Source organism: Petaurus breviceps, unplaced genomic scaffold (assembly GCF_028583685.1).
Source record: "Petaurus breviceps papuanus isolate PSGF00001 unplaced genomic scaffold, PetGlider_PUasm1.0 181, whole genome shotgun sequence".
In the NCBI taxonomy this organism is placed as follows: Eukaryota; Metazoa; Chordata; class Mammalia; order Diprotodontia; family Petauridae; genus Petaurus; species Petaurus breviceps.
This window is the reverse complement of record NW_027185784.1, coordinates 22,942,232-22,955,308: the sequence shown is the minus strand read 5'-3', so window position 1 is coordinate 22,955,308 and position 13,077 is coordinate 22,942,232. Positions and strand designations below refer to the sequence as shown.

At 38.7% G+C, this 13,077-nt stretch overlaps 1 protein-coding gene across 4 annotated transcripts in view; it reads left to right on the top strand.

The window, feature by feature from the left end:
• Positions 1-13,077, top strand: part of ZC3HAV1 (zinc finger CCCH-type containing, antiviral 1) — a 106,391-nt gene that overhangs the window by 52,598 nt on the left and 40,716 nt on the right. For all 4 annotated transcript variants that reach the window (XM_069087323.1, XM_069087322.1, XM_069087321.1 and 1 more), the window contains exon 11: positions 2,144-2,228. In XM_069087323.1, coding sequence (XP_068943424.1) covers positions 2,144-2,228 — 85 coding nt within the window. The remainder of the gene's footprint in view (positions 1-2,143; positions 2,229-13,077) is intronic.

Sequence of the window (13,077 nt, the reverse complement as noted above, 5' to 3'; positions counted from 1 at the left end):
GTATGTGTATAGAAACTTCAGTTAAAAATCTCTGCAAAATAGATACAATGTGGTTACCATGGTGAGGGCACTAGCAACTGAAAGAATCAAGTCAGGCTTCCTATGGGAGGTGGTATTTAAACAGAGGCTTGAAGTAATCTAGAGATTCTCTGAAATGTAAGTAAGGAGGAGAGTGCATATCAGGTGTAGAGGATAGCCTGTATAAAGACACAGAAATGAGAGTTCAAATGTCCTATACAAAGAACAACAAATAGCTTTGTGGAGTTGGAATGGAGAGTGAGTAATGACCTTGGAAAGGTAGCATGGAGACAGTTTATGAAGGGTTCTGTATTTTAACCTAGATGTTTGAGGGAACCACTGGAGCTTCTTGAAAAGGGGAATGATATAGTCAGACCTTTGCTTTAGGACTATCAATATTCCTAATGTAATCATGTGGAGGAAGCATTGGAGAGGGGAGAAACTAAAATCAAGGAAACCAATTGGGAGACCACGCGGTAGGCTTGGACAGAGGTATTGAGAGCCTGAACTCAAATAGTGGTGTGAGTGCAAAAAAAAAAAAATGAGACATTCAAGATGTTGCATAGGTGGAGTATTTGACTCTTGGCAGTTGACGGGATATGAGAGGTAAGTGAGGATTTCTCTGAGGTTGTAAACCTGGGCAACTAAAAACAAAAATAGGGAAATTAGAAAGAGAGACAATTCTGAAGGGAAAGACAAGTTCTGTTTTAGATATATGTAGTGTGAGATTCCCCAGTGACAGCAGTAAGAAATGCCCTATAGGGAGTTGCTGATAATAGGATCATAGATTTAGTGGCCAAGGAAACCTTATAGGCTCTCTGTTAGAAATCTCTCATTTTACAAAGAAACAGACTGAGGTCTAGAGAACTTGACCAAGGTTATGTTTTAGGACCAGAATTCAGGAGAGAGATTAGAGCTGGATGTGTAGATTTGAGAATCATCTGCATGGAAAGTATAGTTAAACCCCATAGGAGTTGACGAGAACACAGAGAGAGAAACACAGAGCCCTGGAGTATACACAGATGTAAGTGGAGGAAAGGACTTCAGCCAGATCTGACTGCCTGGATGGGAATCACACCATTTCTATACCTACTTTAGGAAAACCCCAAAGTCCACACTAAACTGAATAATGATCAAGAAATGCAACAAGAAACTACTTCTACTCCAGAACCATAGAAACCCACTGACTGTGAATAGCACATAGGATTCTCTGAAATGATGACTATTTTTTTTAAACCTGGACACTATATTCAGAAGTCAACAATTAAAACTGCACATTTCTGTTAGAACCTGAGGGTAAAGATAGACTGAATCTACCAATACCTTTCTAAAAGGAACTCCAAAAGAAAAAGTTCGAGGAATGTCTTAATTAAAATCCAGAGCTCCTACATCAAAGACAAAATACTGCAAGCTTCCAGGAAGAAGCAGTTCAAGTGTCAAGGAACTACAGTTCACATCACACAAGAGCTGGCAGTGTCTCCTGTGAGAGAGGGGAGATCTTTGAATATAGTATTCTAAAAGGCTGTCCCCTGGGGTGATGAAATGGGTGATGGAAATGCTGTGATCAACCTTGTTTACCCTTAATAGCGTGTCAGCTCATAGGGAGTGTGGACTACCTGGCTTTCAAATTCATATCCCTAGCACTTAGCACAGTATCTGGCACATAGTAAAAACCTAATAAATGATTTTTCATTCATTCATTTCTGCAAAGTGCCTTGGTTATTCCTCCCCTATGGCATTGATTGTAGACTTGCCATATTTAACAGGTCTTTCTGGTCTGTGACATTATTCTTTTTATGTTTCCACCATACCTTACAGACTGTTGGCATCACAGAATTGTTTGATAAATGAATGAAATGGGAGAATCTGGCACTTTGTGTGCATGTGTGTGTATAGAACATATGTGTGTATATAAAATTAAGATACTATATATGTTACAAAATGAGGTGCCATGTGTGTGCACACGTGTGTACATATAATACATGCATGTGTGTTACATGTGTATGCACACATACATATGAAAGTCACTGTTCTCTCAGGAAATCCTTATTAGCGAGGTAAAATTTTGGAGTGTAAGGTAGAAACTACAAGGACTAATCAAGTCTTACTTTTTACTTATGCATAGCCAACACCGAGAGCAGAACAGGAACGTTTCCTTCAATTTTCCTTCACACTGGGATGAGCTGAACCAACCACAAACAGCATCTAAGGTACGCTTTTTTGTTATTTCTTTAGTGCATGAATTAGTCAAAGAGAGGGCTTTGGGATTACTGAATATAGTTTGCAACTATGAAATATGTCTGACTTAACCTACTTCTGCCTAGTGATAGGGAAAGAAAAAAATGGGAAAATCATAAACAAGAAACTTTTTCCTCTTGTTTTTGTTTTATCTTTTTTTCCCTGAGGAATTTCTTGTGGAAAAAAAATTATCATGATTTTAATGGTGCTACTACAAATCTCATGGAGACAAAAGAAAGATGTACTAGGGAATACTTGTAAGTCGTACTAGTTGGGAATACTAGGGCTTTTTAGTTTGTTTTGTTAGTTTATTATTAGTTTTTTAACATTTTTTCCTTTTTAAATTTTGAGTTCCAGATTCTTTATTCCCATCCCTACTCCCCACAGTGAGGAAAAACAATAAGATATCAATTATACATGTCAAATCACGAAAAACATTTCCATATTAGCCATATCACACATTTAAAAAAGCAAAAAATAAAGTGAGAAAATTATACTTTTATTTGCACTTAAAGTTCATCAGTTTTTTCTCTGGAGGTGATTTTTTTTATTTCTTTGAGGCACAGTTTTATCACAGTAGTGATATTATTGGCTCAAAGGGTATGGTAGAGTTTTATAGCCTTTTAGGCCTAGTTCCAGATTGTTCTTCAGAATGGTTGGACTGTTCACAACTCACCAACAATTCATTATGGCACCTATTTTCCCTCATTCCTTCCAGCATTTGTCATTTCTGATTAGGTGTGAGGTGGTACCTCAGTTGATTTAATTTGCCTTTCTCTAATCAGTAGTGATTTAGAGCTTTTTTTTATATGGCTATAGATAACTTTTATTTCTTCTGAAAAATGACTGTTCATATCCTTTGACCATTTGTCAATTAGGGAATGGAACTTATTTTTATAAATCTGACTTAATCAAAATGAGAATTCAGGTGTTTAGCTAGGTGGCACAGTGTATAGAGTGCCAGGCCTGAAGTCAAGAAGACTCATCTTTGTGAGTTGAAAATCTGACCTCAGACACTTACTGACTGTTTTCTCTTGGGCAAGCAACTTGATCCTGTTTGCCTCAATTTCTTCATCTGTAAAATGAGCTGAAGAAGGAAATGACAAACCACTCCATTATCCTTGCCAAGAAAACCCCAAATGGGTCACAAAGAGACAGATAAAACTGAGATGCCTGAAGAACAGCAATAAGGCCTTTATCAGAGAAACTTGATGTAAAATTTTTGATACTACCTCATTGTCTAGCTTTTAGTCAAATGTAGTGTCCCTGATTATCTCTTTTAATTTGAGTGTTTTTGTTTTTGCTTTGTCTGAGATCGTAATTGCTACCCCTGCCTTTTTTTTTACCTCAGCTGGAGAATATTAGATTCTGCTTATTTTAACTTTGTGTGTCTTTCTATTTCAAGTATGTCTCCTGTAAATAACATTGTTGGGTTCTGGTTTCTAATCCATTTTGTTAGCTGCTTCAATTTTATGGGTGAACTCATCCCATTCACAGCCACGGTTATGATTACTGTGTATTTCTCTCCATCTTACTTTGCTCTGATCTTTACCCAGGAAGGATCCATGCTCCCTTGCAGCCATAAACATGTGTTTCTCTTGGCCCTCAGTCTGTGACTAGGTTCTCTGCTCTCTTGCATCCATAAGTGCTAGTAGTGGTCTTCTTGCCCTTAGAACCCCTGCTCCCTTGTGAGTGATCGCAAGTGCTCCTTTCTGCCCTGGAACTGTGACCCAGAGCTACTTATGGGCAGTGGAGTTGCCAGTCAGTGCCAGCTGCACCCAGTGTCACCAAAGGGTTTCCTATAATCTCATTCTGACTAGTTGTCCAATACGCTTACTATTTCTGGGTTAAGAGCTTCTGAAAGTGCTCCTTCTGTTCCTGCTGACTCACAAAGCTGTGCTGTGGGCCTTCAGCTGGTGTTACCCTGGTGTTACTTTTCTTATGGACCTCCTAAGTTATCTTAGGCTGCAAAAATGTCTCCTGATATTTTTGTTGGCTCTCCTGCTCCAAAAATTGAGTTTAGGCGTTAATTTGAAATTGTTTGGAGGGGAATTGTGGGAGGAGCTTGAACCCCACCATCTTGGCTCTGCCTTCCTTGGAAATACTTGTACTTGGTATTACCCTCCACTCATACTTGGGCCTCTCAGGTACAAGGTATTCTGCATGCTTGTAACTCTTCAGAGTCATGATCTCTCACCTTCAATGTGTGAACCTTTGCCCAGAGAGACATTTAAACAAACAGCATGCCAAATAAAGTGACCAAGGATTCCCCATTACTACACCACCAGTGGGTAGGATTATACTCAGAACATATATGATCAGAGAGTATACATGAAATGCATACAGGTAGAGAAACACATGTTTCTCTGTGAACATGTATGAGGAGACATTTTAGGACCTCATAGAAAACGTTTGTGGCAGGAGTAGCTTACGCCTCTGATTGTGCTAGGCTGATGACATTGTTGCTGGTGCTGTTATTGCACTGTTTTTTCTAGATTCATTGTCCTGGTGGTTTCAAGGACTCTGCTCATCATTATTTTCTGTGACCAGCTTCTGAAATTCATCTCTTCATCTCAGTTTGCATTTCCTAGGATACTACTTCTTTTAGTGATTAGAAAGCCTCTTCTTGATAAGGGCAGATTTTCAACTCTTTAGTCATCATCAGGACTGTTGGACAAAAGCGAGGCAGAAGTATTCTGTGCTGATAGTAAGTCTTATCTATATTGTCCCAGATAACTTACGGTGAAAAAAATCACAAAGATTGGTTCACAGATGAATTTGAGCCAGAGTAAAAACTAAAGGAAGCATGATCTTTTTTCTCTAACTTCCAGGCCTGTTTTCCTATCTTTATATGTATATATTTAAACGGAAACAAAAGAAGCAAAAAGCCCTTGACTTTGGGCCTGTGTTTCTACCAGTAAAAAATCCTCACTGTCTCCCTAAAGTCTCCCAAGAAAAAAATTTTCAGCCCTGGAAAATTATATGTTGTAACATTGGACCCTACACTTGAACATGGTACAGACATACCTCTGAGATATTGCAGATTAAATTCCAGACTGCCACAATAAAATAAATATTGCAATAAAGCATGAATTTTTTGTTTTCAAGTACACACAGTAGTTATGTTTACTTTATACTGTTCACATTATACTGTAGTCTGTTAAGTATTCTGTGCAAAAAAACCCAAAACTGCTGATTGATAAGGGTTGTGGTTGCTGAAGGTTGTGATGGCTTAAATTTCTTAAAATAAGACAACAATGAAGCATTTGCCACATCAGTTGATTCTTCCTTTCACTTGAATACTTACAGACCATTGTAGGTAGGTTTGAAATGGCCCTGATATCAGTATTGTTGTGTCTCAGGGAGTAGGGAGGCCTGAGGAGAGAGAGATATGATTAAACAGTTGGTTAGTGGAACAGTCAGAACAAACACAAAATTTATCAGTTAAGTTCGCCATTTTACTTGGGCATGGTTTGTAGTACCCCAAAACAATTACATGAGTAACATGAAAAATCACTGATCATAGATCATCATAATAATGAAAAAGTTTTAAACATTATGAGAATTACCGAAGTGTGACACAGAGACACAGTATGAGCACATGCTTTTGGAATAATGACACTGATAGACTTACTAGACACAGGGTTGCCACAAATCTTCACTTGGTAAAAAAAAAAATGCATTATCTGTAACAATAAAATGAGGTAAGCCTGTAAATATCTGTTATAAGTAACATAAAATGACATGTCAGTTATCACAACTACATGTTCATACATTATCATTTAGTCTACTTGCAAGAATAATTAAATGGTATATAGATATCAATATCAGATTTCCTCTGATTATACAAGGACAGGTATCAAGATATTGGATTTCTTTTGATTGAAGTGATTGCTAGAGAAAACAACTAAAATTTAACTCAGAGATGAAGACTGAACTTCTAAACCTATCCCTTCCCCCAAATTTAAAGGGTACACATCTAACAATTCAATTAAAGGTGTGGCTGGTATTTTGGCCTCTTTCCTGAATCCCAAGTGCGCAAAACAGGGCAGAAAGCATGGAAAATAAATGCATGATAGGTTACCAGTGAGGGATAAATTCCTAATTATTAGGGTCAAATAGGTAGCCAAAGACCATTGATTGATATTTGGTTCTCTTTTTAGTCTAACTGGGTCCAGGGACTGATGACGGGTTGCATCCTCTTCTGGGCTGAGGTCAGTCATGGCATGCAGGCTTTACATAGAGTGATATATTCAGGTCATCCACTCAACAGCCTTGATGGCAGTAGGACTGGTCAGCATGATCTGGAAAGACCCATTCCAAGGAGAACTAGAGACTAGAAATCTTTTAGAAGTTAGAGATCTACACATTGGCCAGAATGGACTCACTGACTGTTCGAAAGGCATAGTTTGTGACAAGGCTGCCTTGTTCCAGACCTGTGAAAGAGAACTGAGACCATTTTAACTGTGTTTCCTGGCATAGATTTTCCAAAAGGGTCTTAACTTAAGATTTTTAGCCACTCAACTCCCCCTGATGATTGTGGTTGATAAGGGATGTCTAGGCTCAGGGTTATCCCAAAACACTTGGCTCTTGGTCACAGCAATATATGACAAGCCGAATCTTAGTATTATATACTTGATCAGACACCTTACTGTTCTTGCTGTGGCATGTATTGCTAGAATGGCCTTTACCCAGTGACTCAGCATACAAAAACATATCTGTAGCTCATAGACTTTGGTAATTCAATAAAATCAATTTATAGGTGTTCAAAGGGTTCAAACTCCTCATGGAATTGAACTGTTGGCAGAAAAGACAACTAGAGACCACATAATGGGCCTCTGTATAAATCAATGTCAGTCTAAGCAGATATGATAAACAACTTACAAAATAGGTAACAAGTCTATAACACACAGAGAACTAATAAAACAAGCAAAATTAGATTAGGATGAATAAATAAATCCAATATAACTGTAACTTTACGGTTTTCAAGTCTTTTGGCAGCATCTGTGATCTGGCAAGCACATCTTATGCATCTCTCAAATATCTGGCATTGATCAGGGCAGGTTTGCATAGGTATTTCCTCAACTATCTCCAGGTTCCAGGTTGCTGGTAGAAATTCTCTAGGTCAGAGATGGAAAACCTGCAGCCTTGAGACCACCTATATATAGCCTTCTAGATTCTTGAATGCAGCCTTTTGGTTGAGTTCAGGTTTTAGAGAATAAATCCTTGTATTAAGGGGATTTATTCTGTAAATTTTGGATTCAATCAGAGGGCCACATGTAACCTTGAGGCTGCAAGTGCCCCACCTCTGCTGACAGTATAATTTATTAAAACTTGAGGAAATCTAATCAGACTGGCCTTCTAGTAATTAGTTCATGTGTTGAAAACCAGTTCAGACCTTATAGATCTAGTCTTATGAATAACAAAGCTATCAGAACATCAAAATAGTCTGCCCAATAAGGTGCCTTATTTTGTATCCCATCATAGTCATTCAGAGGTACTGGGGTATTGCAACACAAGATTCATTACATTAAAAACTTAGTTTTTGTTTGTTTTTGAAAAACTTAATTTTAGGGGTGGCTAGGTGGCACAGTGAGTAGAGCACCGGCCCTGGAGTCAGGAGGACCTGAGTTCAAATCTGGCGTCAGACACTTAACACTTACTAGCCATGTAACTTTGGGCAAGTCACTTAATCCCAGTTGCCCCTCCAAAAAAGCAAAAAAGAAAAGAAAAATAAGAAAAACTTGGTTTTACCTGCCATAATTAGAGCTGTTTGCTGTGAAAGGAAAAAGGAGGCACATGGTTCTAACGACATTAGGAATTTTCCTTCAGGCCTGAGTCTAAGTATATAGAATGACTTAACAGGGTATTACAGAGTAAAGCATCCTTAGTTCTGTTTGATTTTAGGCAAGAGTCATAGTCAACTTTTTGGAACAGCCAAACATACAGCAAATTTCCATTATTTGTAGGGTATCATAGCCTGACTGAAGATTAATCAAGTGGGAAACATTCCTATTGAAAGGAAATAGCATAATGAGGAAATTAAGGGGATCCTACCTTTGTCCATGCAAGGTCATCTCCTCAACTTTCCCAGGCACAGACAATCTACTTTCATCACCTTCCTGATGTCATGGTCCTCTTTCAGAAGGAAGGACAAACAACAGAACTGTTCAGACCACATGCCTGTTGGGTAGCAGATGGCATTCCCATTGACTTAAAGACAAATCAGACAGTCTTACCTGAAATCAAAACTCCTAACGATATCAAATTATAGTCCCAAGAAATTTTACCTCAAATATCAGGATTTCACTAATCATAGCTCACAGCTAGGTTATAATTATTTTTCTCATGTTGGAACAACAGTTAACAAGGAGTACATAAAAAGACATCTCATTTAGAAATTAAGAATAATCACACTGGGGTGGCCAGGTAGCACAGCGAGTACCGGCTCCAGTGTTGAGAAGAAACCCTAGCTTCCGGGGCGGCCAGGTGGCTCAGCGAGTAAGAGCACCGGCTCCAGTGTCGGGATGACCTGGATCAAATCCGGGCTCAGATACTCAGCACCACACCCAGAAATAACTGGCCGTGTAACCTTGAGCAAGTTACTTAACCCCAATTGCTTTAAAAAAAAAAAAAGAATAATCACATTGTGGAAATTCACACATGCAATAAATATATGATAGTTGACTCACAACCCCAGAAAAATACTTACTACAGTACCTCGGATCTGTAGTGCCTATTGACTCCTAAGGCAAAAATGAAATCTTTGCATCTGAAGTCTCTAAGTTGACTGAAAGGTGTTAACATCAATGCATGCTATTTATTATTAACAGGTACAATTTTGTAATTTTCATAAGGGGATAGCCAAATAAGCCATCAGATAAAATTCACAATTTTCTATAAACAAACTTAAGTTTCCGCACTTTGAATGGGAGGGTCCTAGTGTCTCAAACTTCATTACTTTAGAATTTTATAATGTGCTGTCAGTAGGGCTGATAAGATTTTATGACTTCCAGAATAGAATGTCCTAAAAACTTCACAGATAAGGACAGTTTAAGAGGTCTTTGCTACTTGGCCCCTCAAACAATAAGTTATGTATTTTAAAAGCAAAATACACCCAATTAAATAAATAACAGTTTTCAAAAATGTGGGCCAGCTCAATTCATAATCTAACACTATCCATATTAAAAGATTTTCAAAGCATAACACAAAATTTTATGCCAATCAAATTGTATCAGTTCATTTCAATGCATTTCTGAAATTTTTTTAATAAAGCTATCAGTTTTGGTCTTCTATACCAATTGAATTTTTAAAAACCAGTATAGAGTAATTATATAGTATAATAATAGCTAACATTTATATGTTGATTACCATGTGCTTTACAATCATGATGTCATTTGATCCTCACAAACACCCTGGGAAGTAGGTTGTATCACTAACTCACTTTATTTTAAGATGAGGAAACTAAGGCGGATAGCTTAACTAACTTGCTTAAAGTCACACTGCTAATAAATCTCTTGAGACCATTTCATGTTTTCCTGATGTACTTTTTTAACCATGTCACCTTAATGTCAAATAGCAAATGCTTTTTGCATTAAATTCTGATTTACCACAATCATTCTAATAGGAAACACATCTCTCACTTTAAATGAGAAGCGTAAAGATTCAGTCACGTCTGGATCTATAATGTGCAAATCGTATCATACAGAATCTCAATTTTCCCAAGGACTGCTGGCACATTATAATAATCATTATTATTACATTATAGGGCCTGCTACTTTCAGTTCGTCTACTTCCAAAGATTTAGAGTGGCAGTCTCATATTTTCAGTCCTCTCTTATGGTCCATGAGGATTTTATATTCCTCACGTAACAACTCAGTTATACTCCTGAATGTTGTCCAAGGTCAGACTTGGTATGTGTTCCTCAAATAATTCCATGTTGCAAATATATTACTATAGTTTCCATGTCATAATGAAAGACCACATAATGCTATTTCTCACATCCTTATCTCACCAAACTTAAAATCTCCCTTAAACTTCTTTCCAAACTCCAAACCCTCCATTCACACTCAAACAGTCTTCAGTTTTCTTTAACTTTCCAACCATTCTCCTGTCATTACAAATAGTAATCCCTAGTATCCCCCCCAAAGTACAGACTGGTGTCCGCAGTGGGTGTGAAGGATGGCAGCAACAGTGGAGGTTGAGGGTGGCTGTACATGTGGCAGCTAGTTCTTCATGGAAACCCCTGGTTCATAATTTGGACCATGTCACCCTCTGCCACAGGCCTCTGCCTGTTCACAGTAGTTTCCTTCAGACTCTTAAAGTGTTCCTCTGTTTTACAGTAAAATACATACAAGGCTCCCTTTTGTTTTCTAAATCTCCCTTTCAGGTCCTTTCTCTGCCTTCCTGCATTGCCTCCAACTTTGCCTTCCTTTCATATGGCCATGGTAATGAGGGGCAGTCTTGGTTTGAAAGTTATGCCCAACAGTATTACCATGTTCTATTTGCCTAGGCTCTAGAGCTTTTTCTTAGTATGCACAGCTAACCATAATCAAAGTTCCTTTATTCATCTGGCCCAGGGGTGGGGAACCTGTATCCTCAAGGCCACATTTGGCCTTCTAGGTCCTCAAGTGCAGCCCTTTGACTAAATCCAAACTTCACAGAACAAATCCCCTTAATAAAAGAATTTGTTCTCTAAAACTTGGACCTAGAAGGCCACAGGTTCCCCACCCCTTTCTGACCAAATGTGTTTTCCATAGTTATCCAGGTTTCAAGTCTAGTCCCTGCTGAGCTATACTGCTCAACTTTTGGACATTTGCTCTCGAACTGATAGTTTTCCCTTGTGCTACTGGATTTCGCACTATCCAGAGCCCATAATAGTATCAGTATCCCCTTAACTTTTCTGTCTCTTTATGACCTAGGGTCAGACAAGACCAGCTACTCACCACTGCTTTTTACTTCAAGGCTGCAGTTTTCACTTTTCTTCATTCTCAAATGAGAGAATCAGTTTTGGGCTTAGGACCCATTTCTCCTTATCCTTCCTAAGTTTGGGGAGTTTAATTCTCTAGCCATTTCATACCTGACTAAAGTCAGAATGCCCACTATGGAGTTGGATTAGGTTTACTCAGCGATAGCACATGGTTCCAGTCAAATCTCCAAGATTATTAAAAGAAATCTTGGTTCAGACCTTACCCTGGTCAATAAGGCTAACTCAGAAAAAGAAAAGTAAAAGAATTTTATTAGCACACCCAGGCAATAAGCAGTTGGTTGTGGCCATCCCCCAATTCAAACTGCCCACTGCTTTTATCGACAGTAGTAAACTATTTCCTTATAAGGGTAAGGCAGTCCTGTTTGGTACACCATCTGTACCACCATCTCCTGCAGGCTGACTGGTACCCAAAGTCTAAAAGGTTTAAACATGGGGTCACTGACTGTATCAGGCAGTCTGATCAGTTCCCCAAAAGAAGGTAACTGACACTTTTGTTTTATTTGTTGGGAGTTTTTGTTTATTTTTGGAGAGGCAGTTAGGGTTAAGTGACTTGCCCAAGGTCACATAGTTTGTAAGTGTCAAGTGTCTGAAGTCAGATTTGAACTCTGGTCCTCTTGACTCCAGGGCTGGTGCTCTATCCACACTGTGCCACCTCTCTGCCCCTGTTGTATTTGTTTTAATTTTTTTTACTATCTGTAAAGCCATGCATGAGCAGCTTTCCAGAGGACTGCTGCTGTGAACAGCTTTTAAGATTCTGATTACACAGTATAGTGAACTCTATTCAATAACAAATCAGAGCAAAACACTCACAGAAAATCAAAATACAGCATTCACAGTGCCTTATTACTAAAATGGCCATATAGTTTTCACCATGGTCACAATAGTTTTCAGCAAAGTACAATCACTTTGTCAATCACAAAATCCTTAATTCAGTCACAAAGTACAAAAGTAAAAGTTATCCACCCCTAGGTCACAGTAAATCATAATCTTCTTAGTCAGTATGTAGTAACCAAGTAAAGTCTGCTTTCAGTTTGACTCAAGGCTGGCTCTCAGCTTCCATGGTCCCAGCTCCAACTGTCACCTGGGTTCAAAGGCAGGCAGCTCCCAGCTCCTTGTCCAGTTCTTTATCCTGTTCCCATTCCATATAGAGGCTCACAGTGTCCAGTCCACCTCAAGTCCTTCACAGTTCTTGTTTCTGGGAGGACAAAGCTTAATAGAGCGACAATAATATTCATAGACGTTGTTAGCACCATCATCAATTCATTATCTGCCTGTGAAATCATCTCAGACCCACAAACAAGGTGCAAGAGGTTAGCACAAATCATCAGTTAAGTCCCAGGACCTCCAAAACCCTCCTCTAGGACTTTTGTAAACATACAACCAGAAAATCCTCTTTCAGGGCTTCTGTACAAAGTATCACAAACAAACATCAACACAGACAGAGTGCAAGCATACCACAAGTTTTCTCCTTTACTCTGCCGCCACAAGAGTCTTCTCAGTTTTTTCTGTCTCTAGCCCTCGGGCTCTCCTTATATAGTTATTAGCTCCTTCCCAGGAGTTCACAAATTGTGGGGTTCACATATTCTGGTTTTGTTTTTTTGTTGTTGTTTTTTGTTTGTTTGTTTTTGCCTTTTGGAGGGCAATTGGGGTTAAGTAACTTGCCCAAGGTTACACAGCTAGTTTTTTTGTGTGAGTATTAAGTGTCTCAGGCCAGAATTGAACTCATGTCCTCCTGACTCCGGGCCGGCGCTTTACTCACTGTGCCACCTAGCCGCCCCCACATGTTCTGTTTCTTAACAGACTTGATACAGGGCTCAAAAGAAACTTGAACT